Source organism: Myxozyma melibiosi, assembly GCF_037950935.1.
Source record: "Myxozyma melibiosi strain Phaff 52-87 chromosome Unknown BZA70scaffold_2, whole genome shotgun sequence".
Classification (NCBI taxonomy): Eukaryota; Fungi; Ascomycota; class Lipomycetes; order Lipomycetales; family Lipomycetaceae; genus Myxozyma; species Myxozyma melibiosi.
In genome coordinates, this window is record NW_027042916.1 from 617,352 (window position 1) to 643,391 (window position 26,040).

At 51.1% G+C, this 26,040-nt stretch overlaps 11 protein-coding genes across 11 annotated transcripts; 6 read left to right on the forward strand and 5 right to left on the reverse strand.

The window, feature by feature from the left end:
• The first annotated feature begins 5 nt into the window (after positions 1 to 5).
• Positions 6 to 945, forward strand: BZA70DRAFT_112800 (uncharacterized protein). Its single transcript, XM_064909430.1, has one exon. It carries the CDS (start codon positions 185 to 187, stop codon positions 875 to 877), a length of 693 nt encoding a protein of 230 aa, XP_064769760.1. The 5' UTR covers positions 6 to 184; the 3' UTR covers positions 878 to 945.
• Positions 827 to 3,740, reverse strand: BZA70DRAFT_112781 (uncharacterized protein). Its single transcript, XM_064909428.1, has one exon. The coding sequence runs from the start codon at positions 3,708 to 3,710 to the stop codon at positions 1,149 to 1,151; it is 2,562 nt and encodes an 853-aa protein (XP_064769761.1). The 5' UTR covers positions 3,711 to 3,740; the 3' UTR covers positions 827 to 1,148.
• A 739-nt stretch (positions 3,741 to 4,479) lies between these two features.
• BZA70DRAFT_298778 (FACT complex subunit-domain-containing protein) lies at positions 4,480 to 6,151 on the reverse strand (the record flags this gene model as incomplete). The annotated part of the gene is made up of 2 exons (XM_064914626.1): positions 4,480 to 6,036; positions 6,113 to 6,151. 2 exons carry the CDS (start codon positions 6,149 to 6,151, stop codon positions 4,480 to 4,482), a joined length of 1,596 nt encoding a protein of 531 aa, XP_064769762.1.
• Positions 6,152 to 6,570: 419 nt separating this feature from the next.
• BZA70DRAFT_274950 (ras family-domain-containing protein) lies at positions 6,571 to 7,911 on the forward strand. The gene is made up of 3 exons (XM_064912058.1): positions 6,571 to 6,693; positions 6,775 to 7,164; positions 7,241 to 7,911. Exons 1-3 carry the CDS (start codon positions 6,660 to 6,662, stop codon positions 7,453 to 7,455), a joined length of 639 nt encoding a protein of 212 aa, XP_064769763.1. The 5' UTR covers positions 6,571 to 6,659; the 3' UTR covers positions 7,456 to 7,911.
• On the reverse strand, positions 7,903 to 9,703 carry BZA70DRAFT_274952 (C2 domain-containing protein). Its single transcript, XM_064912059.1, has 3 exons — positions 9,359 to 9,703; positions 8,960 to 9,298; positions 7,903 to 8,903 (listed from the first exon to the last, which is right to left on the reverse strand). Exons 1-3 carry the CDS (start codon positions 9,416 to 9,418, stop codon positions 8,148 to 8,150), a joined length of 1,155 nt encoding a protein of 384 aa, XP_064769764.1. The 5' UTR covers positions 9,419 to 9,703; the 3' UTR covers positions 7,903 to 8,147.
• Positions 9,704 to 11,780, forward strand: BZA70DRAFT_274955 (DHHC palmitoyltransferase-domain-containing protein). The gene is made up of 2 exons (XM_064912060.1): positions 9,704 to 11,117; positions 11,183 to 11,780. Exons 1-2 carry the CDS (start codon positions 10,198 to 10,200, stop codon positions 11,604 to 11,606), a joined length of 1,344 nt encoding a protein of 447 aa, XP_064769765.1. The 5' UTR covers positions 9,704 to 10,197; the 3' UTR covers positions 11,607 to 11,780.
• Positions 11,781 to 14,520, forward strand: BZA70DRAFT_274956 (calponin homology domain-containing protein). Its single transcript, XM_064912061.1, has 4 exons — positions 11,781 to 11,995; positions 12,247 to 12,302; positions 12,448 to 12,607; positions 12,679 to 14,520. The coding sequence occupies exons 1-4, from the start codon at positions 11,975 to 11,977 to the stop codon at positions 14,302 to 14,304; spliced, it is 1,863 nt and encodes a 620-aa protein (XP_064769766.1). The 5' UTR covers positions 11,781 to 11,974; the 3' UTR covers positions 14,305 to 14,520.
• On the reverse strand, positions 14,521 to 16,558 carry BZA70DRAFT_274959 (WD40-repeat-containing domain protein). Its single transcript, XM_064912062.1, has 4 exons — positions 16,061 to 16,558; positions 15,674 to 15,983; positions 14,930 to 15,612; positions 14,521 to 14,863 (listed from the first exon to the last, which is right to left on the reverse strand). The coding sequence occupies exons 1-4, from the start codon at positions 16,248 to 16,250 to the stop codon at positions 14,652 to 14,654; spliced, it is 1,395 nt and encodes a 464-aa protein (XP_064769767.1). The 5' UTR covers positions 16,251 to 16,558; the 3' UTR covers positions 14,521 to 14,651.
• Positions 16,559 to 16,720: 162 nt separating this feature from the next.
• On the forward strand, positions 16,721 to 19,489 carry BZA70DRAFT_274961 (DNA repair helicase rad25). Its single transcript, XM_064912063.1, has 3 exons — positions 16,721 to 16,775; positions 16,837 to 16,983; positions 17,051 to 19,489. Exons 1-3 carry the CDS (start codon positions 16,748 to 16,750, stop codon positions 19,438 to 19,440), a joined length of 2,565 nt encoding a protein of 854 aa, XP_064769768.1. The 5' UTR covers positions 16,721 to 16,747; the 3' UTR covers positions 19,441 to 19,489.
• Positions 19,490 to 19,815: 326 nt separating this feature from the next.
• Positions 19,816 to 21,613, forward strand: BZA70DRAFT_274962 (kinase-like domain-containing protein). The gene has a single exon (XM_064912064.1). It carries the CDS (start codon positions 20,117 to 20,119, stop codon positions 21,578 to 21,580), a length of 1,464 nt encoding a protein of 487 aa, XP_064769769.1. The 5' UTR covers positions 19,816 to 20,116; the 3' UTR covers positions 21,581 to 21,613.
• Positions 21,614 to 25,983, reverse strand: BZA70DRAFT_274964 (mediator complex subunit 13 C-terminal-domain-containing protein). Its single transcript, XM_064912065.1, has 5 exons — positions 25,743 to 25,983; positions 25,488 to 25,683; positions 23,143 to 25,422; positions 22,429 to 23,082; positions 21,614 to 22,375 (listed from the first exon to the last, which is right to left on the reverse strand). The coding sequence occupies exons 1-5, from the start codon at positions 25,785 to 25,787 to the stop codon at positions 21,684 to 21,686; spliced, it is 3,867 nt and encodes a 1,288-aa protein (XP_064769770.1). The 5' UTR covers positions 25,788 to 25,983; the 3' UTR covers positions 21,614 to 21,683.
• Between the last annotated feature and the right edge of the window lie 57 nt (positions 25,984 to 26,040).

Genomic DNA, 26,040 nt, shown 5'->3' on the forward strand with positions numbered 1-26,040 from the left:
CTTACTTGACGAAAGTGGTATCCTCGGTAGAGATGTTGACAAACCACGAATTAACATATTCGCGGACAACGATGTCAACGGCGCGCTCGATCGCATCTTCGACCGGCTCAGAAGGCTCGTACGTGCTGTGAATCAGGGGCTTAAACTCGGCCTATGATATTAAAAGCGGATCAGCAAAAGGAGAATGCAGATGATTGCATGTTTAGACGAAAGGCGGGCATACCTCGTTGAAGATCGATGCACGTGTGACCCCGTCCTTCTTCCAAGGCAGTGGCTCGAGATCAAGGTCTCGCCACGGATTAACCGACTGGAAGGCGATAACTATACCGATACCGACGCCGGCAAGAAGGAAAAACAAGGGAACGCCGAAAAAGAAGGCGAGAGCAGGGACGGCAATGGCACCGCCGATGAGGAGCTGATTCGTCGTAGCGTTGGCCAGGAAGTCCTCGACGAGCTTGTAGTAGACCTGCAGCGAAGGCTGGGCGGCAGCGTCAGCGGATTCATCGGGTACGGAACTAGAGGACTTTGTGTCTGCGTCTGGCGGGGAAGAAGGCGACTCGCGGGCCGGGACGGCGGAGGAGGAGGCCCGGGGCTGGTTGGACTGCGATTGGGAGGCAGGACCGCGCGTAACCGGCGCCATTGCGATCTAGACGGGAAGAAAGCCGCAGGACAGGGGAGGCAGCGGTCTGGAAGGCGAGTAGGAGGCAGAGGTCAGATAGTAAAGGAGGAAGAAGCGGTGAAGAGGGAGACAGGCAGGGCGGAGGGCGAGCAGAGGACGGGATATAAAGAGAGGCGGTCGCCGGCCAGTTGTTGCGCACCCAACGAGGCCGTGCGCCAGACCCTGAAGAAGAAGCCGCTCCTCCTCTGCGGATTCTAGATTAGACGTCTCATCGGCCTACAACCCCCAATTGACTAAACAAATGCCTATTACAAACTAACTACTGCATGATTATGATAGATGTGGACTGCAGGCACATATAAAATAGATAAAATAGAAAATGCACACTCAACCTTAGAACAAATTGCAACCTTTCAAGCCAGTACTGCTAACCACAGATAAACAAAAAACAACAATAAAAAAAAGCGACAATATTTTGATTAATCCCAGCCAAATCACTGGATCTGCAAATGCTTCTCCTGACCGCTTTTCAAACACGCTCGTAGAACAATAAATATGCCGTCCGTTCGTCCCCGTTATCCCCGCTTCCAACAATCCGCCTCCGCATCGTCTGCTCGTCTTCATACTCTGTCTCAACACCTTCCGGCCGTATGGTCTTGATGTTTACGTCGTCAAAGTTGAGCCACTGGTTCCGCGGCTTGTAATGCACATCAACTGTGTAATGGCCGCCTTCGGTCGACTTGCCATGGTGGTAGACTACCCCAAACAGCTTGTAGTTCGCCTCCTCGTCTCGGTGTGGCAGCGATATGCACTCTGGTGGAATCTGCAGCTCGCACTTGTATCCGATAGTCTTGTTGATCTTCTGCACATAGGCGTACCCTGACGCTTCGTCAACCTTGAAGTGAAATCTCTTGAGATGCAGGATAAGCACCTTTGGTAGCTTCTCAAAAAACGTCTGCTTGCTGGCTTCGACTATCTCGCCCTGCTTACTCTTGTACTGGCTGATCACCTCGGTTTGCGAAATATTCGCGAGCGCGTCTTCGATCGTATGGATCTCGGCGTCCGAGATGTCCAGCTGCACGCGCTGATACGGGTCCAGAGTCACTGATGGCTTCTGGCGTGCCGCCTGGATCACCGATCGGAATTGGCCTCCAAATAGCTTTGTTATCGGCGAGCTTGACACGGATGTCTGTAGTATTATTTTGTTAGCGAAACCTATAACTTTCCTAGACTGCAAAGGGACACAAACCGTTCTAGTCACTGCAATCTTGTGCTTCTTTCCGACCTCTAGCCATCCGTCGCCCGCACTAGACTCCTCAAGTTTCAGCTCGGCGATGGCAGCCTCAACAAAATTCGTTGGTGTAATCCCGCTCATGATCTGCTTCTTCTGGAGCTGCTGCGCAACCGCCATAAACTCCTCATGCAACCCATCGAGCAGGAATCCCAAAAACTCCTCAGCATCTTCTTGATGTCCGCGGCGCATGTTTGCAAACAGCGTGTTTGCCCGCAGCGCGTCGTAAACAAACTCGGGAATAAACGGCTCCCCGAACTGCATCTGAGACTGGGGTGGAGGTGTAGCCGCACTGTTCTCTTCGCTCGCGGTGATGAGAGACGCAGCAAGGGCCTCGGCGAGCGCGCTGTCTTTGTTGAAGCCGTTGACGGTTTTCGGGTCAAACTCTTGGATGAAAAGAATCAGCGAATCCAAGATCGGGGTCTCGGAATCAAATCTGTGCGTCAGCTTCTTGCCCATCGTATCGACGAAAGAGTAAAAGGGAACGCAGTAGAGAAGAATTTGCAAAATCGAGTTCATGAAGCACATATTGCCGGTGTTGACAAGGCCACGGGGGAGAAGCGCAGGCGCAGGTGCCGTGAACAGGTCCGCCGACTGCGAAGCAGATGAATGAGATGCTGTCGACAGCTCCAGTTCAGTAGCATCGGACGACCTTGAACTCTCGGATGAAGCCGATGAAGGCGAGGCCGGTTCTGTAGAGTTCGAAGACGGCGCGGCGGCTGTGGTGTATTGAGTAGAGCTGCTCGCTGGCTGAGTAGCTGGAGGAGTCGAGACTTTTACGGGAGGGGGCTTGACGATATCGGCCCATGATCGAGATGAGACAGTCCGAGAATGTGTCCCGGCTTCTGCCTTTGCAGGGGTGCCCTCTGGCTTTATGCTCTGCTGTGATTCCTTTACCGGCGTCCCAGGACGGGCAGCTGGCTCGACCGCTGGAGACTTTGGTTTGACTGTGGGGATTTCGATAGGCGGAAGATATGTCGCGGGCTCTCCGGTCGTTCCAAAGGAGATGTCTGAGGATATTTGTTTGTGCAAAGGTGATGGGGGCAGTGATTTCTCGACAGATGCACGGACTCTCGGCGAAATGAAAGATCGGTCGATTTGGAACTCGTCCGCATGACTGACGATGTTGTCTACGCTGATCGAGCGCTTCGCCAGCTGCTGTATTCGGGAGCGGAGCAAGACAGGGTGGTTGGCGCCGTGGCGGGAGGGGAAGGGAGATGCAGGGTCGGAGAACCAGGGAGTTCTACGAACTAATGGCTCGGAGGAAGAAGGCAGCGAAGAAGGCGAAGGTGATGATGGCGACGGGACGGACGGGGATGAGGACAGAGACGAGAGCAGAGGAAGGGTAGGCTCTTGGCTGGGTGCGGGATGAGGAAGAGGAGGCTGGTGGAGGTGTTGCTGCTGCTGCTGCTGCTGTGGAGAGAAGAAGACCGGTGGCTGCTGTGGAATGAGGACTTGCTGCTGCGAATGCGAGGGCGAATGGAGGTGCGAGTGAGGATGTGAATGATGCTGATGATGCGGCATATGCTGAATCGGCGCAGCAGGCACCGCGGGCGCCAGAGTGTGTGGAGGAGGCGGCAGCGGAGGGGCGAGGAGCGGAGGTGGGAAGCCCGCCGGCCGCCACTCTTGATAGTACTGCGGAGGATGCTGCTGGACGTCGTAGTATCTGATGCCGGGCACGAACGACGGCGCACCCGGCTGGAACTGGGAGACCATGTACGGTTGCTGCGGCAGCATCTGCGGATGAGGAGCAGGAGCTATCTGCCGGCTGTAGACCGGCTGCGTGTAGCTCGTCGACATTTGGGCGCAGATGGAAAGGTTCGACGGGTGGACGATGAAGATTCAATTTTTTCCACCGCCGCACAGGCTGAGGTTGGGTTATGTGAGGGATGACTAATGTGGTCTCGTGACCTGCGCACGTGGTCATCTTTGCAGTAGCAAGTAAACATTGCTTATACTTACTCACAAGTGTCTGCTCTGCTTCTTCTTCTCTGCTCTGTCTTCCCGATGTGATGTCGGCGGACCCGGCAGCTGCAAAGCGTGTGCTAATACGCTCCCTCGTCAGGCAGCTCAATGCATCCTCCTTCTCTACGCAGCTCACGACGCTTCACTACCTTCTTCCTTCGTCGCTCCTTCCTGCTCTAGACATACTCGAATCCTGCTCTGTCGAACAGCTCGACTTTGCTGGCAGATCGGCTGTCTGCCTGGGATCCGCTCGCGTCTTGCTGCCCTTGTGGACTTGCTCGTGCGCGTCCTTCTTTGAGAGCGCGTGCTTGATTGCACCAGTGGCAGAACCTCTGTATCAGACTTCGACCACCGCCACAAATGATCAAGACATGTTCACCGTTCTCGGCGAATGTCCTCACGTCGTCGCGGCCTACATTGCACTGCACGCCGAGGCGCTTGCCACTCAAAAATTACGACGACGCGATGTAGATCTTGCTGACTGGCTGGCCATCATAAACTAAACAAGAAGAAAAATGTATTGGAAATCTTGATGTATCTGGTGTCAACAACTATAATAGTATAAAAATACACATCAACTCAGAGCAAATTGACATAAATCAGCTTAATCCTCATCATCTTCCTCGTCATCTTCATCATCATCATCTTCCTCATCGTCGTCTCCACCCGACGCACTTCCATCATCATCAAAATCACTCTCAGCCTCGCTCTCATCCGATGGATCAAGATCTGACGCCTCAAACTCAGACTCCTGCTCAGACTCATCACTTACGTCCTCATCAGAATCATTGTTCAAGAACGACCATCCTCCTTCCTCAAAGAACGAGTGAGGATCTGAGGTCACCGTCTTCATAATGGTCGCCCAGTTGAGGTTCAGCGGGCCTTCAGAGTACGCAATCTCGACTTCGTTGAGCCAATCTTTAACACTCTCGAGACTGTCCATCGGGATCGAGTTGATGTGTGCCACCGGCCGACTGAAATCCTTGAAAACAAACACCAAATCAAAGTTCTTGAGCCCAAACTGTACTCTCTCTAAATGCGCAATCTCAATTTCTGACAATGTAATAACCAAAAACGGCGGGTCAATCAGCTGCACGAGACAGTCCGTCGTCGGCTGGCAAAGAACATTTGCTCTAAAGGGCACACCATAGAATCCCAGCTCGCGGAACGGAATGTCGACATCAAAAGCACCGTTCGAGGCTTCGGAGATGCGCTCACTGAACGCTCGGAACTCTTTATTGAGCGCGTGCCGTCGCTTTCGTTCCTCCTGCTCGGCCTCGAGCTCATCTTCATCGCCGTAGCGGTACTTGCGCTTCCGGTTTCCGGTCTCGTCGAACTGGATATCAGACGCTTCCCGGTAGAACTGCACGTCTTTGGTCTTGCGCTTGCCAACCATGATCGGCTGCTTCAGATGGACGTGAATGATGACGACAAGCTCGTGGTCGCAGGGCTGGAAGAAAAGATGCTTGATGTTGTTGAACAGAAGATCAAACTTCTGATCCATGCGAACCGGGGACTGATATCGTAAACCGTTCTGATGGATCTCGATACTGCCGGCAATTCGCTTGCCCTCCATGGCCGGGCGCACGAAAATGTTATCGAGTCGTAAAGGGCGTCGGTTCTTGACTTCGACAAGATTAGACTGTGTAACGACGTCCTCGAGCTCCTTACGCTCGATCTCTTTCTTCATCGCATTCTTCTTCATCTCCTGAATGCTGCGGAAGATATCGGTCATGCGCTCGGTGTCGCGCGAGCGGAACGTCAAACTCTGCACGAAATGCGCATTCGGATCCTCGTACGGCAGCTCGTCCTTTTTGCCGATAGCCTGGCCGGGAGTCATGAGGTTAAGACGGATGTAAACATACTCGCCTTCATCGTTCTTGCTCGCGTTCTTCAGAGTGTTGATGTGCAACGGCACCGGTCTGCCGCAGATCGGCACCACGACAACCTGACTTTTGGGATCAACCGCGATCTTGAGGTCTTTGACGCCAACCGGGAACTGCGATTCACGCTTGTAGGCCTCGTAGCGTCTAAACACCGCACGCTTCTCGTCATCTTCTGCCTTGCTCTCGCCCGCGAAGCGCTTCTGGCCTTCTTCCAAGAGCTTCAGATGAAGTTTCTTCTGGTGCTCGCGTCGCTTGAGCTCAGCGGCCTCGTTGACCTGGTATTAATCAGTGAGATTAGTATCATTTTATCGAGAAAAGAGTACATGGTCAGAGCAAAAAACTAAAACATACCACCTTGGTTTCCTGCCTCAGCTTCTTTCGTTCTGACATGGCTGTTCGACGATGGCTACGGAGGAGGTTGGAAGACAAAGGAGGAAGTTTACACGAGTACAGTTTGCCGCGTCGGGCAGGAGCTCCTGTGCAGGTGTTTAAGTGCGCGTTTGGTGCCGTAAGTGCAGTAGAATATATCAGTTGCGCCATAGACATGAAATAATTACGCGTCTGTGCATATGGAAGAGCAGCCGGCAACCACCAGAAGCCCTGCTGGTGCTCCAAACACGCCTCAATCAGCTGCTAATAAACAATAATCACCCTGTTCATAGACACAGCCCATCCGCTCGCTCTTCTTCAACCCCGGCGCTGCCCGGCGCTGCTCTCGGCCGCGACAGCACCAGGCGGCCAGCAGCTGCAGCACAAGTCGCCAACCCACGTGACTGATATGCCACAGCCGCAGGGCCCCCTTCGCCGCAGTCGTCTCACCGCCCAGCTCAAAGGCGCTTCTTGTCTGCACCACCACCCAACCCAACCCAATCCCTTCTCTTCTCTCCTCACATCAGCAATGGCCCAGGACGAATACGATTACCTCTTCAAAGGTGTGTTTCCGCTTCTTCTTCTTGTTCACGACCCTTCTTCGCTGTGATTGCCCTTCGTTTGTGCTGATTCCCTTGCTCCAGTTGTCCTCATCGGAGACTCCGGCGTCGGCAAGTCTAACCTCCTCTCGCGGTTCACCCGCGACGAGTTCAACCTCGAGTCCAAGAGCACCATCGGCGTCGAGTTTGCCACACGTTCCATCTCCGTCGACGGCAAGACCATCAAGGCCCAGATCTGGGATACCGCCGGCCAGGAGCGCTACCGTGCCATCACCAACGCGTACTACCGTGGCGCGGTCGGTGCCCTGCTTGTCTATGATATTTCCAAAAACAGCACCTACGAGAACTCCTCCCGGTGGCTCAAGGAGCTTCGCGATCACGCAGACAGCAACATCGTCATCATGCTCGTCGGAAACAAGAGTGATCTGCGGCACCTGCGCGCCGTTCCCACCGAGGAGGCAAAGAACTTTGCTGGTATGTAGGCCCTCTATCCTCTATCACAGCTCTCTCTACAGCTCCACTAACCCATCCCTTCTTTCTTCATCCACAGCCGAGAACAACCTTTCCTTCATCGAGACTTCGGCCCTCGATGCCTCCAACGTCGAACTTGCCTTCCAAAACATTCTCACCGAGATCTACCGCATCGTCTCTGCCAAACAGCTAGATCAAGCCAACGAAACCGCTCCCCGACCAGGCGAGGGCAAGCCCATCGATTTCGCCCGCCCACCTGATGAGAGCAAGAAGGACTCTTCAAAGTGCTGCTAAATCAACGCACTCGGATGGCTCGAAACAGTAGAATACCGCGGGGGATCGAATTGGATGACAGGAGCAGCCTATCGTACATCTGCACCATGTGCTCTTTCCAGCACTATATTGCTTGGTAGTTTAGCGCTTGCGCTTTTTTGTGTTTGATTGTTGCTGTCTATTTACCGATGTTGAGTTTCAATGCTTTTTTTCCATTCCTTTTTTTTGTTCTGTCTTGTCTTGTCTTTGTTTGTATGTGCTTTGCTTCTCTTTCGATCTATAATCGTGATGACGCGCTATGACGGCGGAATGAGTAGAGTCAATGTCTATACTGTACAAAATAATGCGCGACGCGCGGGAGCTCTAAGCTTTTGGTTCATCCTTTTCGTCTTCTGTTTTATAATTTAGTCAATGTAGAAGCTGACTTTATCGGTCGTTCGTCTTACGTGGTTTTTCAATACATTTAGTAGCAATCATCGTATTCAAAAGATGCACTAGATTATATATATATATATATGCAATTGTAAATTGACTGAAGATTCTAACTCTCACGACATTTACTATTCAAGCAATGATAGTTTCCAAAAGTATACCCAAACATAATTAAAAGCAAAGAATTCACATTAAAGCCTCGATCCACTGAACCCGTAAACGAAAGAAAAGTATTTTATATGTAGAAGATGAGGTGCTCACAGTCTCTCGTTTGGTCCCGTTCAACCGACTCCAGGAGGCATCGGCAGCGGGCGCCGACCACCGGTAGTCCGGCGATGGCTCAGTGGCCGACCGGGACTCTGCGGAGATTCGATGTATCTATCGTGTTCATACTCTGGCGTCTGGTGTCTTGGAGACATCGGCTGGCTACTGTAGCGCAGCTTCTCGAGCTGCTCGGCCAAAAAATCTGCGTCAGACTGGCTCGGAGAGTCCCGATCTCCGCGTGAGTAGCGATCCCCAAAGTACGTCTCTTCGTCGTAGCTCCTCTCATATGCCTTCATCGGAGGGTCAACATTCGAGCGCCATTCGTCTGGGACGCCCGACAAAACTGTGGAGTCATACGAGTATGCACTAACCGGTCGGCTTGCAGGCCGATTATTCTCTGAGCCGCCAGATACTCTTCGAGTTTTTGAGTATGCGGTTGACGACAATTGACCCTGCGAGTTAGATCGGGCGGGCATAAGAGGTAGCGAGTGCTGTTGAGATGCAGACAAAGTCGAGTGTCTACGATCAAAGGGCTGCTGAGAGTTGAAATAGCCGCGAGGTGTGGACGCCGGAGATGATGAGGTCGAAGACGATCTTGACGCTGCCTGCGCGGGCTGTAGTGGCGATGAGCCAAGCGACGGAATACCCTCGCCAAGTCGACCGGGTGTCGCGGGGAGAGGGCGTACTCCACCAAAGTTGTCTATGGATACCTTTGGTGACGAGAGACGCTTATGTTCAGCTCTCTTTGCGCGAATTGTGTGGACGTGCTCCTTCTGTAGCGGATAGTTAGTAAACAATTGTGATCACTGTGCAGGGTATGACAACGTACGTTTGGATAGAACGTCATTTCTATGTATATTTCACCGGCATATTTTGATCTATGCTGGATCTCATGCCACTTGTCATGCTCCTTTTTATGCGTGGTATGGAGCACTGGTTTGAGATCCACGACAGTGTCGCCAATCAGTTCGGGACGCGAGTCGTTGTCGTCCAAGACGGTGAGCTTCATGGTCTCGTCTGTCTCGCTGACGACAAAGCGGACTTCGTGGTTCCACATCGGCCTTTGACCACCGCGCTTGTCTACATTGGTTGACTGCGCATTCTGGCCGATTCTGACTGTGCAGTACGGATCCTGTTTACCCAACGTGCGACGATTGGGCAGGTTTTTCTGAATTTCACGATCAGGTTAGTCTCAAGGCTGCAAACAAAAAGCACAGAAGAATCATACCGCTTTGATCAGAACGGCTATCAATGTGCCGATCTCCCGGGGCTGGAGAGCGGACGACATCTGGACAGATGGCAGCGACGAAAGATCAACAAAAGTAGGAGCAGCGAAGAAACAGGCGGTGCATGAGCTACGAGCAGCAACGAAAGCGGACTGAGAAGTGTCTTGTGAAGCCGATGAAACGCAGAGAAGACGAACTGGTCTATGCGGCCTCTAATTTTCACCACAGCGGCCGTGGAGGATGGTTTCGCTCACACTGGCGGGCTGTTTGGCATATTCGCTAGGCTGAACTTAGCCACTCGTCAACATCTTGTTTCCACAGTAACGCAGCCGCACGTCCGCCGCACGTTAGGTCAGGGATTAGTAATGAGATGACGAATTGCTTCTGATAACTAACTGATTGCTCTATCTTGTTATTCGTGGCAGAGTAGTCCTTGTTCTGAGATAACAGGAGTTTAGAACAGATAGCTGTATCAGCGCGAGTGTTTTAGTCTGCTACAGCTGGGGTGACTCTGTTTTCTCCAACTTGCTCCTCATCAGTCAACTAACTGATTATTGCGCCTTGCTCTTCTCTACAACCTCTTCAGAGTTGAACTTGGCATTTGGATCACCATCAGACTCTGTTCGGAAGAAATTGGGCATCCTCTCATTTCATCAACAGAGTTAATCTGACTGTGTGATTCACGACTGCTTGCATTCACGGAGCCTAGTTTGCGGCTTGGTCAGATAACAAGGAGGAAAGCAAAATCAGATTCGAAAGCGCCGCTGCTCAATATCGTCTTCCTACCTCAAACCTTCCGAATAGATCAAAAGTCTGGATATGAAAATCGATCTCCGATAGAATGGCGCAAGACGTATCTTCGACTCCGCCTGCCAGCACGAGGTCTTCAGCTGCCGTCCAGAATCAGCAACAACAGGAGCAGCCCATCGGCCTGGCCTACGCAGAAAGCGACATAACACATATGGACATGCAAAACCCTTTTTCAGCAGATCAGGCTTCGGAGAAATCAAAGCGGAAACGGTTCTCCAGAAAATCACTTTTCCCCAAACCAAGCAGTCAGCTCACGGATGACGAATGGCGCGCTCGAAGACGGAAACGGTATCGGATCAACAAGTGCGTTCCTTTCATATTAGTTGCGCTGCTTGGCTATTGGATTTATGTATATTCGTATATTTTTGCATATACGCATTTGATCCAGAGGGATCATGGGAAGCGCAGAAAGCAAGGCATCGCCTTCATGACAATATCGCTGTTCTACCTTGCGACCATTCTTTGCTATGCTTCAATAGTCAACGTACTCGGTCCGGGATACGTGCAAAAATCCTGGGGCGAGGCATTTCAGCATAGCTTGAACAATGAAAGTGCTCCTCCGGCCATGCACCCCAACATCTTTGGTATCGAGGATGACGGGCCGCGTGGAGTGCAAAATCCAGGACAGAAGGACGGAAAACCAAAACCATGTCTTCCGGACGCATTCATAAGTGAACCTGATGGCTATCCGCTTTGGTGCTCGCGGTGCCAGCTGATGAGGCCTGATCGCGCCCATCACTCTTCTGAGGTCGACAGATGTGTCTTGAAGATGGATCATTATTGTCCATGGCTTGGTTCGATCATCGGATTGAGGAATTACAAAACGTTTTATCTTTTTATCATGAATTCCCTCATATTCAATATGTTTTCTTTCGTCACGATCACCGCGTACGCCGTGATCTACGCGCGAGAGGATCATTTGGTTGCGCAGTTCGTGGTAGTCGCCGTACTGTGAGTTTTCAATCTCGTACACACTCGTGGTTAAGAGCACGCTTTTACTAACTAATCTGACTTAGTTCCGGTATATTTGCGGGTCTCCTTGTCGTATTTTGCGGAGTCCATTCCTTTTACCTGCTCCGGAATCAGACCACGATTGAGTACCTGAGCAGAAATTACCGGATACATTTTATAAACATTGGCGGTATTGATTCCGAACGGTCTGAAATTCGTGGAGTGTGCGAGACGGAAATGGGCGAGCGGTTCTGGAACATAGGTGTGTGGGGGAATTGGAAGGCGGTGATGGGTGGCTATGTGTGGGAATGGTTTCTGCCGTGGAACACGACGTCGAATGACGGCTACTCGTTCCCGTACAGCCCTGCACTAATGAATAGCTATAGTGAGCGGCTACGGAAGCAGAAGGCGGAGGAGGAAGCAGCTATGAACGACAACCTTACGAGGCGTACTGGAACATTTGTTATTATGCATAATTACCGTGTTTGAGGGGGGGAGGGCTGAATACAGAGTCAATGAGTGACGGTTCCCTGCATATGTCTGTCACCAGCCGTAGTATTATATCCCATCCCATCCCATCATAGTCCACCAAACTGGACGTGGGCTCAGCAGATGTCTTCTCTATCCGGAACCAGCTTTGCCGCAGCGTGGCTGGGACAGGGCCCTAACCCTAGTACGTCACCTGGAGGCTGGTCGCTCGTCCACCGACCGACGGCAGCTCTGACGCCTGACTTGCCGCTACCACCGGATATCCATCCATTGCCATCCACGCAACCGCTTCTGCCCTGCTGTTTCTTCACCGAAGAACCTCCTCGACCGACGCCGATTGTATATTTGCTCGACGGCCGTTAGCCACGATGAACGCAATCAAACTCCAGGTACGTTTCCGCATATCGTGCGCCCGCCCACCCATATGCTGCCGTCGCAAGCCTCGGGCAGTGCAGGCATTCGCCATCGATCTGTAAATCAGTCAAGAAATTGACAGAGGAGATAGCTTGATGTCAAGTTTGCTGCTCGATCATTACTCTTGCGCTGATTGCGGGGGATCACTCGCGATATACCGAGCGCTTGCGTACAATGCAATAATCTCTTTGATTCTTTGAAGCTGACATTTCCTTCCTATTTATAGCGAAAATTCCCGGATCTCAAGCAGGAAGACATCTTCCAGCTTATCAACAACTTCCAGTATGCTTCTCCTCAGAACCTTTGCTTTTACTACCCGGCTGATGGTGATGGTGCCGTGGATCGGATCGTTCCTGCGCATTACACTCGTTGGCCGCATTTAAACTTCATAGTGGAGGATCGATTCCTAACTTTTCGTCTAATACAGGAAAATCGATATCGAGGACCGAGGATATGTTGACAAACAGACGATCGTGAAAGCCGTGCAGGAATCTGGAGAGAATGCCAGCTATGATCAGATCAGAGAGACCCTCAAGGACGTCGGAGTCGACGCTAGTGGAAGAGTTGAGCTGGATGACTACGTCGAGGTAAGATTCAGATCTGCATCATTATACACAGCTATTATATTTCTTGCAAATCTAACTCTTCAATCACATAGCTTATCTCCAAGCTGAGATCGGGCGAGACAAAGACAATTGGCCACAATAAATCCAAGATTGTCGTTCAAGGATCTACAACCGGTGTCACCCATACCATCAACGACGAAGAGAGAACCGAGTTCACCAGACACATCAACTCAGTGCTCGCCGGCGACCCAGATATCGGCAGCCGTCTTCCGTTCCCCACCGACACTTTCCAGATCTTTGACGAGTGCAAGGATGGTTTGGTTCTCTCCAAGCTCATCAACGACTCCGTTCCCGACACTATCGATGAGCGTGTGTTGAACAAGGCCAAGGCTGGCAAGCGACTTAACAACTTCACCATGACTGAGAACGCAAACATCGTCATCAACTCCGCCAAGGCTATCGGCTGTGTCGTTGTCAACGTCCACGCTGAAGATATCATCGACGGTCGCGAGCATCTTATTCTTGGTCTTATCTGGCAGATCATCAGACGTGGTTTGCTCGGAAAGATTGATATAAAACTCCACCCCGAGCTGTACCGCTTGCTCGAGGAGGACGAGACTCTCGAGCAGTTCCTCCGTCTGCCCCCGGAGCAGATCCTTCTGCGGTGGTTCAACTACCACTTGAAGGCTGCTAACTGGGACCGTCGAGTAAACAACTTCTCCAAGGACGTGTCGGATGGTGAGAACTACACAGTTCTCCTTCACCAGCTCAAGCCTGACGTCTGCTCTCTGGCTCCTCTGCAGACCAGAGACGTTCTTCAGCGCGCCGAGCAGGTTCTCTCTAATGCCGAGAAGATCGAGTGCCGAAAGTACTTGACTCCTACATCTCTTGTGGCTGGTAACCCCAAGCTCAACCTTGCGTTTGTTGCGCATTTGTTTAACACTCACCCCGGTCTTGAGCCGTTTACCGAGGAGGAGAAGCCAGAGATCGAGGACTTTGACGCTGAAGGTGAGCGGGAAGCTCGCGTCTTTACCTTGTGGCTCAACTCGCTTGATGTCGATCCCCCTGTTGTCAACTTGTTTGAGGATGTCAAGGACGGATATATTTTGTTGCAAGCTTTCGACAAGGTCATTCCGGGATCCGTCAACATGCGTCACGTCAACAAGCGGCCCGCGTCTGGCGCCGAGCTGATGCGTTTCAAGGCTGTCGAGAACACCAACTACGCGGTCGATATTGGCAAGCAAAACAAGTTCTCGCTCGTTGGAATCCAGGGTGCTGATATCACCGACGGACAGCGCACGCTTACTCTTGGACTTGTCTGGCAGCTCATGCGTCGTAACATTGTCGACACTCTCAAGAGTCTATCGAAGGGAGGCCGTGACCTTACTGATTCCGATATTCTCAGATGGGCCCAGGACACAGCCAAGAAGGGCGGCAAGTCGTCTACCGTCCGATCGCTTAAGGATCCTTCGATCGCGTCTGGAATCTTCTTGCTCGATGTTCTTCACGGCCTGAAGCCTGGCTATGTCGACTATGATCTCGTGACACCCGGCCGGACCGATGAGGAGAAATACCTGAACGCCAAGCTCGCTATTTCGATCGCCAGAAAGCTCGGAGCTTTGATCTGGCTTGTGCCGGAAGATATCTGCGAAGTCAGAAGCAGACTTATCTTGACCTTCATTGGCAGTTTGATGAGTTTACACTACGGCGGTATCTAGATTCGGAGTGGGTGGAGCGCGATCGATGTAGGCCGAGAGTCGAGGCATGTGTATGAGAGGTGAGGTTGTTCAAACAGTCAGGTCATTTTGTTTCCATATCTCTGTTGCGTGCTTGTTTGTTCGTTTGATTTTTCTGCGTAGAGTTTTAGTTGTTTGCTTAGTTTGCAGGATGACATAGGTAGCTGTAGCCTCTTTTGTTATCTTCTCTTCTTTATATGCTTTTTTGACTTGTATTGTAGAGTTGTTGAGTAAAAAGATTAAGTTTCTTCAAGCCATCTCATCCAAAAATCTACGTAATCTATAGAATAATTACTCGCGTGGAAACCCCCCGGAAACCAAAGCCAAGCTCAGGGGTCCCGGAAATAGCGCAGATAAGCCGGATCATCAAGCCCGTCTGCGAAATCGTACATGTCCACGTCCGATGAACCCGAAGTTACCAGGAGCCGTTTGCAGTCTGCTTTTGCGGACAGGACCCAGTGATCTAGTTTGGCTACGAACAGAGGTTCAGGGAGGTCGAAATCCCATACCTTGACTTCTTTGTCGTAGCTTCCGGACGTGACTGTTTGAAAAGGCGTTAGTCTGCTGTCTGGAAAAAGAGCATGGAGAATAATAGAATAATACTTACTTCTCCTCCCGTGAAGGTGAAGTGTCCGTATCAGAGACGTATGACCTTCCAACACGGCGACCGGCGCCCTTGACTTCAAATCCCATATCCTTATAGTCGTGTCGTTTCCTCCACTGACAGCATACCGCTTATTCGACGAGATCTTGACGCACGCCAGCCCCCGCTCGTGTCCATGCAAGCTCATCACGCGCTTCCCAGTTTCGACGTGCCATATGCGAACAACACTATCGATGCCGGCGCTGGCGACGATTCCGCGTTTCAGGTGGATAGAGTTGATTGTGCCGCGGCTGGCGTCGATGACGCGTAGAAGCGGGAACTCGGAGCTGGTCCGGTCGAGGATACAAATGTTTCCGTCTTTTGAACATGTGGCGATGTATTTCTCGTCGAAACTGATGTCGAGAACTGACGAGTCGTGGTGCTTGAGTCGACGGAGAGGTTTGTAGTCGTGCTCTACTGACCAGATGATTATGGTTTGATCTTTGGAGCCCGAGATTAGAAGTTTTTTGTCGTACTGAAGGCAGAGAACTGAGCCTTCGTGGCCAGAGATATTGTAAAAGGACTCGAGCTCGGACTCTGGGGTGCCGGGAGGTGGAGGTCGTCGTGATAATGTGCGAGTGATCTGTAAAGTTTTCATATCCCATATATTGATCGTCCGGTCTCGCGAACCAGTGATTATCTTGTCGCTATACACAGTCATATGAAGTTAGCAGTCAGGCATATTAGAGAGAAGGAGGGGGACCGCACTCATCAAACTGTACGCAATACACCACATCATTGTGTCCCTCCAGACGCGTATGCTTGTACTTTTTCCGCCGCCACCGCTGCTCCAGCTGCCGCCGACTAAGATAGACTCTTTTCCAATCTATATCCGACGGTATATCTCGCGTGATTGCCCACCATCGCCAATTGCGCCGAAACATGTTCCGCCATACGACGCTGCTGTTGACGGAGGTGTACCATGCCTTGTTGACGAGCATGCAATTGTAAAGGGATCGATCGTCGAGATAGACGAATATTTTTGGAAGAACCTCTTCTGGGAGTCGTAGGGTGAAGTCTGAAAACAATGTAATCGAATATGTTAGAGATCATTTGATGATATTTCAAAACAACCTGTAGTCTGGAAGTATGTACCAACTCTGCCCGCTAGATCGAGACGATCTAGAATCTTACTAAGATCCTCATTCTTGTCGTCTTCATCTTCAGAGCTTAGGTTTACCTCACTCTCGCCCAACAATGCCTTGCCGTCCGGCGGATCAATAGCAACTTCTCCTGCTCGCGACGGCGGCGACGGCGGCTCGAAAGCCATTGTGAAGAGCGACATGGCTAATCAGGTCTTGGGACTGTAGACAGATTGCCTCGCTGAAGCTGAACAGTACTATGAACTTATTATTTCAGGGCACCGAGATATACTCATTCCTTCTATTCGCATCGAATTGGGAATCGACGCACAGCTCTTGGTACGGGAAGTGGACGCCTGAGAAGACTTGGGAGAGCAGACTAGCTTATGTAAGGACGTATTCGTGGAGAGGTGGGTATTTGAGATTCGGGTCCAGTGCAGTTGGTTATTCTATATCAATCAACCGTATAAGAACATGAGTCAAATTCACAATAAACATTGCTAAAATATACCGCTAATTGCACGGGGAGAGTGTAGTGCTGCTGCTGATATGTTTGTAATGTGTTTGTCATCCAAACCGATGACGTACGGAAAGCTTACCCGGAGCGAAAGTTAAAATCGTCGCTTTATAATAACTATCGCGGATCCCAATTGCTGAAATCACCCAACTCTGCAAGCAAGAGTCCTTTGCTTGTACAGTCATGTCGTCTCAGTCGGGATCACGGCCTGGTATGTATTTGAATTGATTTGTTGATGATTGGTTCTGTGCTGTATCTAACAGTGACTCAAGTGCGCGCTGCTACCAAGAGAACGAGAGCAGTATATGATCCAAACGAGGACGACGAGGTCGCTGATCTATCCGACGATTACTACAGCAATGACTCTGCCCCGACCTGTGATGAAGATGAGGACGAGGAATATACGACAAGGACGAAAGGTACATCTGGGAAACTTATGCTTCTGCTATCTGTGGTAAGAATCAGTCCTGACTTTGTGTGAATTAGTGCCTGCCCTCAGCCTGCGTGTGAAACCGCCACCAAAAGCAAAGACCTCTACAGCAGTGGTCACGAACAGAGCCTCTACTACCACAGAATCATCCATTGACGGATTATCGCGAGTCTTTGGCCGTGCGGATTTCTCATACCTGTCACTAAAACCTGATCACGCCTCACGCCCGCTATGGATCAACCCGATCGACGGTCGCATCATTCTCGAGAGTTACTCGCCGCTGGCCGAGCAGGCTCAGGATTTCCTTGTTACGATCGCCGAGCCGATATCTCGCCCATCTTATATCCACGAGTACAAGCTGACCCCGTATTCGCTATACGCGGCTGTATCGGTCGGTTTGGAGACGAAGGATATCATTTCGGTGCTGAATCGCTTATCTAAGGTTGCCGTTCCACAGAACATCGTGGAGTTTATCGAGAGCTGTACGGTGTCGTACGGTAAGGTGAAGTTGGTACTGAAGCACAATCGATATTTTGTGGAGAGTCCACATGCAGATACATTGCAGATGCTGTTGAAAGATCCGGAGATTGGGCCTCTCAGAATCGAAGGCGAGGATTACAATAACAACAGCACTACTATAGTCGAGGGTTTGGTGAAAGAGAAAGCACCGAGCATGGGAGAATTGACGATTCCGGGAACGAACAGGAAAGACGGGGCGAATGCGAATTCGGCTGCGGCCGGTACGTCTGGAAATGCGGCGGGTGACGGCAAACAGCAGACTGTTGAGGATCTATTCTCTTCGGTCGTGGGATTGAATAACGACGAAGAGGAAGATGATGATATGGACGCAGTTCATTCGTTTGAGGTGCATTCGAGCTCGATTGAGACCGTAAAGAAGCGCTGTCAGGAGATTGATTATCCTGTGCTTGAAGAGTACGATTTCCGGAACGATGCTCGGAATGCGACTCTGGATATCGATCTGAAGCCATCGACGCAGATCAGACCATATCAAGAAAAGTCGTTGAGCAAGATGTTTGGAAACGGACGTGCTCGGTCGGGAATTATCGTGTTACCTTGCGGAGCAGGAAAGACGTTAGTCGGTATCACTGCTGCATGCACAATCAAGAAGAGCGTGATTGTTTTGTGCACGTCTTCGGTTTCGGTGATGCAGTGGCGCCAGCAGTTCTTGCAGTGGTGCACGATCCAGCCGGAGAACATTGCGGTGTTTACGTCGGAGAATAAGGAGAAATTCAGAGGAGATGCGGGATTGGTCGTCTCGACGTACTCGATGGTCGCAAACACGCGCAATCGATCGTACGACTCGCAAAAGATGATGGATTTCTTGACGTCGCGAGAATGGGGATTTATTATTCTTGATGAGGTGCACGTCGTGCCGGCGGCTATGTTCCGACGTGTAGTAACGACGATTGCTGCGCATACCAAGCTTGGACTGACTGCGACGCTTGTGCGAGAAGATGACAAGATTGACGATTTGAATTTCCTGATCGGCCCCAAGCTTTACGAAGCCAACTGGATGGATCTGGCAAACAAGGGACATATTGCAAATGTGCAATGCGCGGAGGTATGGTGTCCGATGACTACCGAGTTCTACAGCGAGTACCTGAAGGAGAGCTCGAGAAAGCGCAGACTGCTTTATATCATGAACCCAAAGAAGTTCCAGGCATGTCAGTTTCTGATCAACTATCACGAGAAGCGAGGCGATAAGATCATTGTGTTTTCGGATAACGTTTACGCGCTGCAGGCGTATGCGACGAAGCTGAAGAAGTTTTTCATTTACGGAGGTACTCCGCAAGCGGAGAGAATGAACATTCTGCAGAACTTCCAGCTCAATCCGGATGTCAACACCATATTCCTGTCGAAAGTCGGAGACACTTCTATTGATCTGCCAGAGGCGACGTGCTTGATCCAAATTTCTTCGCACTATGGTTCGCGTCGACAGGAGGCGCAGAGACTAGGTCGGATTCTGCGAGCGAAGCGAAGAAACGACGAAGGATTCAATGCGTTCTTTTACAGTCTTGTGTCGAAAGACACGCAGGAGATGTATTACTCCACCAAGAGACAAGCGTTCTTGGTCGATCAGGGATATGCGTTCAAGGTGATTACGCACTTGCAAGGCATGGAGAAACTGCCTGATCTGGCGTATGCGTCGGTAGCGGAGCGGCGGGAGCTTTTGCAGAGCGTGCTTTTGCAGAACGAGGACGCTGCCGGGATCGAGAGAGGAGACGACGCTGACAATTTCGTGGGACGAGATAGCGGATACGTTAAGCCGTCGGCGGCGAAGAAAGCAAAGAGGACTGCTGGATCGCTTGCTAGTTTGGCGGGCGGTGATGATATGGCGTATGTGGAGTATAACAAGAGCAAGAACAAGGACAAGACGCGGAACCCGCTGATCAAGAAGCTATACTACAGCAAGAAGAAGGCATAGGGATATCTAATGTTGATAAATAGAGCTATATGAATTTGATTACGTATGAAAATATTGTAGCTTAGATCTTGGTGCCAATGTTGGTGCTAATGCTGGAGAGAGGCGAAAAGGGTAAAATTAGACCAAAGTCAGCAAGCTCGGCTCAGATAGGCAGATTCAGTCAACAAAGATTTCCCCTTTTCGACAATGCGAGCGCTAGTGAACAATAGCTGGGCAATCAAACCCGCAGCGAGTAAATAGCAGCAAAAGATGGGAATTGCTTTGCAGCTTGCAGGAATTAGCGTGGAAGTATGCCGAGAGCCAAGGTCGAGATAGAGGCAGAGGCAGAGTGCGGATCACGAGAGCGGTAGTCGTGGGAGATATCAGATACAGAGATCAGATATCCACATATTCAGATATCCCTTTATTCTTATATCTACATATACATATACATATACAGTATAAATAATACATTATACAGTATATCCCACTAATCTCTCAGACATTCACACAACTACAACAGCGGCACTGGGTCCATTCCGGTGATCGAGAGCTGCCCCTATTTCCGGTAGCCTGTGTCTCGGAACCTCTCTCACCTCCTTCTTCCTCGCTCTTATATAAACAAACACCAATACCCTCCCCATCTCTGCACCTCTCATGTCTCCTGTTCCTCTCCTCAGCAGTCCTGCTGCTCACCATGTCGGCCATGGCCTCCCCAGAGAACATCCCTCTGACCCTCTCCGACCGCTTCGAGCTGCTCTCCCCTCTCGGCCATGGCTCCTTCGGCACCGTTTCCTGCGCCCGCGTCCGCAGAGCAAACGCGTCCACTGTTCCCTACCTCCGGCCTGACTCCATCGTCGCCATCAAGAGCATGAAAAAACCCCTGCCAAACCCAGCAGACTACCTCCGCATCCGCGAGGTCAGCTTCCTCCGCATAATCCCTCCGCACGACAACATCGTCCGCGCCTACGAAATCTTCCTCGACCTCTCGACAAACCAGCTGCATATCATAATGGAAAAGCTCGAGATGAATCTCTACCAGTACCTCACCTCCCGCGCCGGCGTCCGCTTCTCGACTCCCACTGCCCGCGCGATCCTCTTCCAGGTCGTCAGCGCCGTCCAGCATATCCACTCCCACGGCTTCTTCCACCGCGACATCAAGCCCGAGAACGTGCTCGTCTGCCTACCGCCCCACGGCGCAAGCCACGACGACATCGCCCCGGCAGTCAAGCTCTCGGATTTCGGACACGTGCGCGAAGTCAAGGGCAAATCTCCCTACACGTCCTACGTCTCGACGAGGTGGTACCGCGCGCCTGAGCTGCTGCTCAAAGTAGGCCACTACGGGCCCGAAGTCGACATCTGGGCGCTTGGCGCGATGGCGTTTGAGATTGCGACGCTCACGCCGCTGTTTGCGGGGAGCTGCGAGATGGACCAAATCTCAAAGATATGCGAGGTCGTCGGATCGCCTGATTCGGTCATGTCGATCGGAGGCACTTGGCAGGACGCGGATATGTACACCATCAAGCTTGGGTTCTTGCTTCCAGAGCGCAATGAGGGGATTAATCTCCTGGACCGGCTACTCAAAAATGCTGCTCAATGCACAGGGAGCGACGAAGGAGAATACTCCTCGCTCTCGTACTGGATCGCCATGTGCCTAAAGTGGGATCCTCAGCGACGCCCCTCGATCGATGAACTGATAGAGGATCGATATCTTGCAAATAACACAAAGCTTCTACGGCACATGCCCGGCCGTAGCATATCCCCATCAAGTCCAAGGACTAGTATGGTCTCAGGCACCTCTTCCACCGCACCATCATCATCATCCCCATCCCCATCCCTAACATCCTCGTCATCCATGCAACATTCAACTTCGGTATCCGAGCTATCATCGACCACGAAAAGCGCAGCATCCGCCTCCCCTTCGGACGACTGCTCACAGTGTCCTCATTCTGCTAGCCGCAAGCATTCCCGCTGGATGCGGAACATCTCATTCATGCATCACTACGACGACGAAACCGTCCACCAACGCAGCAGTGCGTCGAGGAAATCGAAAGCCTCAACAAAGCATCAGAATCCTCCTTTTCTCAACCGGCACCGTCATTCATTCATGTCTTTCTTCAAGTCTAAAACGGCTTCGAGATCCGAGACCAGCATGTACTAGATCTTCTAAACTATAACAGTAGCATATGATGATATTAATATATTAGCAATAAACAGTAACTCCTCCCGTATACATCCAAAACAAAAACTCGACACCACCCTCGCTAAAGAATAAACGAAATAATCCGCTGCATTTTTTCCACCGCAGCAACATGCCACGGCAGCACGCTATTCCGTCCATCCAAGACCCCCGTGCAAGCTCCGTACGAAGCCATGTTTCTATACTGCCGTAGCACTGTTTCCAGCACATCGTCCCACGGCTTGGGTCCGTTCAGCAAGGACACTTGCAAGCATGACATGAGCACCCCGTTCGTGCCTGGCTTTAACAGAAACCCACTGGCTAAGCTGAATCGCAGACCCGCGACATCGTACTGATCGAGCTGCAGTCTATGATTGACTACCACGCCAAACGTCTCATCCTGCAAATCAACAAGGAGCGCGTTCTGGTCCAGCGCGGTAGTGATGTTCGCTGACGCTCCGCTACCACTCACGCCCGCACCGCTGCCGCCGCCGACAGGAACCGGGATGCTCTGCCCGGGCGTAGAAGTCGGTGTAGCGCCAGAAGCAGGCGTTTCGTGGTCTCCGGGCATCACAGGCGTAGTTGAAGAGGCTCCGTATAGGTCCATAGGCGACTCGGGATGGCGTTGCAGAGACTCGGGCGAAGAGTATATACTGCTGTTGCGATTCAGGAATGAAGTGTCTGCGGTCTCGCCAACCGTTACGTTGGGATTCGTGTCGACGCAGAGGAACATTGCCAAAACATTCTCCTTGGTGTGCGAGGCCAGGTTCAACCAGACTATACTCAAACTGTCAGCAACCTCTTACAAAAAAAGAAATAAAGGTACTCACCATTCAATTCCTCAGCTTCCATAACCCCGACTTTTGTAAACACCAGGCGCCAGTGTATATTCATCTCCGGCAAAAGCGCAAGTGTCCGCTCCCAGATCTCAGTGCACAGTTCCTCATCAGACCTCGGTCTCGCACAATCATTTCTAGCCAGCGACATCACCTTAATCGTCGCCAGCTCGCCGTACTGATCCGCCCATGCCGCCGTGACAAACTTTCGGTCGCGCGACCGCGCATACGCAATATGTACATAAGAATTCTCGGAAAAGAGCGACGACGAGGGCGTCGCGGTTAGTTTGTATTCGATCGTGCTTGGGTAGCTCCGCGCTAATGTGTATGCTGATAAATGACTCCCGTTGATCGAGGGGTCGACCGAGATCGGGCACTTGTCATACAGTGTCAGAGCAAATTTGACCAAGCTATACTGCGACGGAACGACTATGCATTCTTTGGAAGCAAAGAAGTTCACAGGTAAGATCTGGAAAACCAGATTCGCACAGCATGATTCGACAGGGCTGCCGACAAGCGCTGCAAACTCCTGTTTTAGCTGGTCGAAGCCCTGACAGATGAACAGCAGAGACGATGGGTCGGAGAAAGGCGTAGCGAGGAGAATTAGAACGTTCGTGGATGAATTGGCGTATCTGTATAAAAGTCGGCCTAGAAGAAAAAGATCAGCAAAACAAGTCTCGACCGTCAAATCAAAGTCATAGATCATACCTAGAAGCACAAACGTCTTTCGCATTTCATCTAGCGCTTCAGAGACCGATTTCCCACTGTAATTCAAAGGCACAAGACCATTTTTATAATTTCCGACCTCGCCCATGGAAAAACTGCCTAAATTGCATCCTTCATATACAGGCTTGAATCGGTTCATAAACGCCGACGCAGCCGACGCCATGCCAGGGCTACCCGGATGCATAATAAAACTCAGCAGATTTTTCTTCCCGCTCTGTGGCTCGAATCCAAATACGTTCCAGAACCGAAGAGCGGGAGGGAGTGCCTCTAACGCAGTATTCAGTCTGATGAACGAGAACAGAGGAGGCGGAGCGTAGAAGATCGACTTGGCTGTCTTTTGCTTTATTATCGGTCCATCAGGTTTACTCGACGCAGTATCGGGTGCTGCGTTACCCATGCAGAACAAATCGACCTGGAACATGAAATTATTCATGGCATTTTGACTGTGTACCGACGGATCAGTAACGGTGTCCTGGAAGTTTTGGTAACTGGTGAGCGCATTATTCGAATCAGCGAGCGGGGCAAAGTCACTGAGATGAAGCGACTGTATCGATCCGAAAATCTCCTTGAGCACATTGACAAAGTCTGGGCCGCAGACTCCAACGGCTGGCAGGGGTGGAAGGAAGCAGAACAGGACCGAGCTATCCCAAACAACCGATTCGCATAAAGACTGAAGAAGCTGGTCCATCTCCGCCGACGTGTATTCGGCAGATTTGCGGATAAACGACTGAGTAAGTCGAGAAGCGGATGGTTGCACCGACGATATTAGAAGATCATCTCGTGTGTGTCGTGTGGTTACCAGCAATACCCACCACAACTGACGGGAGACGTACGCATCTGATGAGGTATCATCAGAAAGCATCTCGCCTACCCGCTTCTGTTCCCGTCTGTCTTCCTCTCGTTCTGAACGTGGGGTCTTGCCATCTTGGTAGTCGGAGCGCTCGTTATCACTCACTGAGTTCTCGTCCTCGCTCTCAGAGTCGTCGCTCTCATCTTGAGATACATAAAAGCGCCCGCCCATACTGTATTTATTATCCAACGCACTCTCCAGATTTGGATAGAATGTAAGCGGCGTAAAGACGCCTTTCCGTTTGCGAGTGAGTGAGCCTTTTGTTCCCTCGCTCGGCAGCACAGTGAGAGGTGATAGTGGGGGTGTTATGATTTTGTCTGGATTCTGTTTTTCTTTGCTTTGCTGCCTTTGCATCTCGGAATCTTCGACTTTGTACCGATACGGGCCTTCCTCGACGTTGATATTTGTCAACTCTGACATGTTTTCGATATCGAAGGAATGCAGATTCTGGTCTAGAAACTCGTTGCCCATCTGATTGTTTTCTGAGAAGAACTTGCTGTTGGGCGAGTTACCGTCGTCGTCGAAGAAGTTAAAGTCCGCCTCCGTGACTTCTTCGGTATCTCCAATCATCAGCACGTCTTCATCAGGGCCACCTATTCTCGGCTCAGGATCCCCTTCGTCATCGACACCGCCCCACTGCGAGGCCAATGGATAATCACTGCGCTCGCCAGACGGCGTACTCCAGTTGTTTGCGGCGCTTTCGTTGGTCATCCTATTTTGATTTTGTGGATCAGGCGGCGTTGGGTAAACGTTTCCCGGTGTCCGTCGGTACGCAGAAGCCGGCATAGCGATCGGCGACATATCACCAGGTGGTCTAGAAAACCCAATAATGAGTTTCTCAACATCATCTAGTGCATCGCCAACCTTGTACCATTCAAGATCTCGTAGATCGTCTGATGACTTCCAAGGCGGGAAGAAGAAGCACAGCTCAGTCGGCCATGAGCACGCCGCTGGACTTCCGTCGACAATGACATTACACCAGCTCTCGTCATTCAAAACGCGATAGCCAGAAGACATGTAGATGTTTGATATTATCGTGGCTGCGTCTTGTGGGGGCGCATCTGTCACCGAAACAAACGCGCCATGCGAGCCACTTGGGGCAATTATCAATCTGGTGTCAATCATCGGGAGTTCAGGAGCAGACGAGAGGCGCATGATTTGAGTGCGCTGGTAGTGAGGAGTTATGAGCAGAGTTCCAGAAGCCATTAACCGTAGATTGAAGTGGGCAAGGACTTGTGAAGGTGATACGAACATTGACCCGATTGGGATATAGTCGTAATCGGCAGTCAAATTGCGTGTGATGAGTCCAGAGATTGCGAGTATTAGGGGAACATAAGGAGCGGGGAAAGCTTGTGGCGAGGTAGTTTCGGACATTGTCAGTGTTGAGGGAAGGAATGATCCGGTCGATATTTCTGCAATGATGAAAAGAGAGTGAGCGGGTTGGTCAATGGCAGATACGCGGGGAAAGTATGCAAACCTTTCAAGCCATAGACTGAATCCGGGACAGACGGATTAACTCCTTCACTCAAGGAGAAAGTCCACAGTTCTTTCGAGTAGCAAGAGACCAAGCATGTTTTGTGTTTTTGCCGTAGAGACCATTCAGCCAGGAAGATATTTACTGGTCGCGAGAGCGGATCCACATATACACAGTATCGGATTTGCTCGAAATTTCCCTACACAGATCGTTACCTTCCCTGCTTCATAGTATCATCATCAGCAACCAAACACGTACCACATTGAACACGTTGGTGAAATTTTTGTCCGGTGACTGAGCCATTGTGATTGCTATGAACAGCGGAGCCTCGAGAGTGAGTATATGCAAATTGTACTAGCAGGAGGAGAGAACTATATCCGTCATAGCGGTCAGCAGAACCAATAGCGAGTATGCAGATCACGGCCGGGTCCCATGCCACGTCTTTTGCAGCCGGGCGGAATTGTTGGCGATTGAGGGCGAGGTCGAGATCACGAAAGTGTGGAGCAGACAAATATCGCCGGTGCCCTAAGTTCACTCTGCGTTGGGACTACAAGGT

Excerpts from the sequence above, each read along its gene's own strand:
- BZA70DRAFT_112800 (XM_064909430.1), top strand. The coding sequence starts at position 185 with ATGCAGATGATTGCATGTTTAGACGAAAGGCGGGCATACCTCGTTGAA.
- BZA70DRAFT_112781 (XM_064909428.1), bottom strand. The coding sequence starts at position 3,710 with ATGTCGACGAGCTACACGCAGCCGGTCTACAGCCGGCAGATAGCTCCT.
- BZA70DRAFT_274950 (XM_064912058.1), top strand. The coding sequence starts at position 6,660 with ATGGCCCAGGACGAATACGATTACCTCTTCAAAG. Across the intron at positions 6,694-6,774 it reads ATACGATTACCTCTTCAAAG|TTGTCCTCATCGGAGACTCC; the intron begins GTGTGTTTCCGC and ends CCCTTGCTCCAG. Across the intron at positions 7,165-7,240 it reads GGAGGCAAAGAACTTTGCTG|CCGAGAACAACCTTTCCTTC; the intron begins GTATGTAGGCCC and ends CTTCATCCACAG.
- BZA70DRAFT_274952 (XM_064912059.1), bottom strand. The coding sequence starts at position 9,418 with ATGTCGTCCGCTCTCCAGCCCCGGGAGATCGGCACATTGATAGCCGTT. Across the intron at positions 9,299-9,358 it reads TAGCCGTTCTGATCAAAGCG|AAAAACCTGCCCAATCGTCG; the intron begins GTATGATTCTTC and ends CGTGAAATTCAG. Across the intron at positions 8,904-8,959 it reads AAATGACGTTCTATCCAAAC|AAGGAGCACGTCCACACAAT; the intron begins GTACGTTGTCAT and ends TATCCGCTACAG.
- BZA70DRAFT_274955 (XM_064912060.1), top strand. The coding sequence starts at position 10,198 with ATGGCGCAAGACGTATCTTCGACTCCGCCTGCCAGCACGAGGTCTTCA. Across the intron at positions 11,118-11,182 it reads TTCGTGGTAGTCGCCGTACT|TTCCGGTATATTTGCGGGTC; the intron begins GTGAGTTTTCAA and ends AATCTGACTTAG.
- BZA70DRAFT_274956 (XM_064912061.1), top strand. The coding sequence starts at position 11,975 with ATGAACGCAATCAAACTCCAG. Across the intron at positions 11,996-12,246 it reads TGAACGCAATCAAACTCCAG|CGAAAATTCCCGGATCTCAA; the intron begins GTACGTTTCCGC and ends TCCTATTTATAG. Across the intron at positions 12,608-12,678 it reads AGCTGGATGACTACGTCGAG|CTTATCTCCAAGCTGAGATC; the intron begins GTAAGATTCAGA and ends TCAATCACATAG.
- BZA70DRAFT_274959 (XM_064912062.1), bottom strand. The coding sequence starts at position 16,250 with ATGTCGCTCTTCACAATGGCTTTCGAGCCGCCGTCGCCGCCGTCGCGA. Across the intron at positions 15,984-16,060 it reads CGATCTAGCGGGCAGAGTTG|ACTTCACCCTACGACTCCCA; the intron begins GTACATACTTCC and ends CATTGTTTTCAG. Across the intron at positions 15,613-15,673 it reads TATTGCGTACAGTTTGATGA|CGACAAGATAATCACTGGTT; the intron begins GTGCGGTCCCCC and ends GACTGTGTATAG.
- BZA70DRAFT_274961 (XM_064912063.1), top strand. The coding sequence starts at position 16,748 with ATGTCGTCTCAGTCGGGATCACGGCCTG. Across the intron at positions 16,776-16,836 it reads TCAGTCGGGATCACGGCCTG|TGCGCGCTGCTACCAAGAGA; the intron begins GTATGTATTTGA and ends CAGTGACTCAAG. Across the intron at positions 16,984-17,050 it reads ATATACGACAAGGACGAAAG|TGCCTGCCCTCAGCCTGCGT; the intron begins GTACATCTGGGA and ends TGTGTGAATTAG.
- BZA70DRAFT_274962 (XM_064912064.1), top strand. The coding sequence starts at position 20,117 with ATGTCGGCCATGGCCTCCCCAGAGAACATCCCTCTGACCCTCTCCGAC.
- BZA70DRAFT_274964 (XM_064912065.1), bottom strand. The coding sequence starts at position 25,787 with ATGGCTCAGTCACCGGACAAAAATTTCACCAACGTGTTCAATGTG. Across the intron at positions 23,083-23,142 it reads AAAGACGTTTGTGCTTCTAG|GCCGACTTTTATACAGATAC; the intron begins GTATGATCTATG and ends TTTTTCTTCTAG. Across the intron at positions 22,376-22,428 it reads GGAAGCTGAGGAATTGAATG|TCTGGTTGAACCTGGCCTCG; the intron begins GTGAGTACCTTT and ends GTTTGAGTATAG.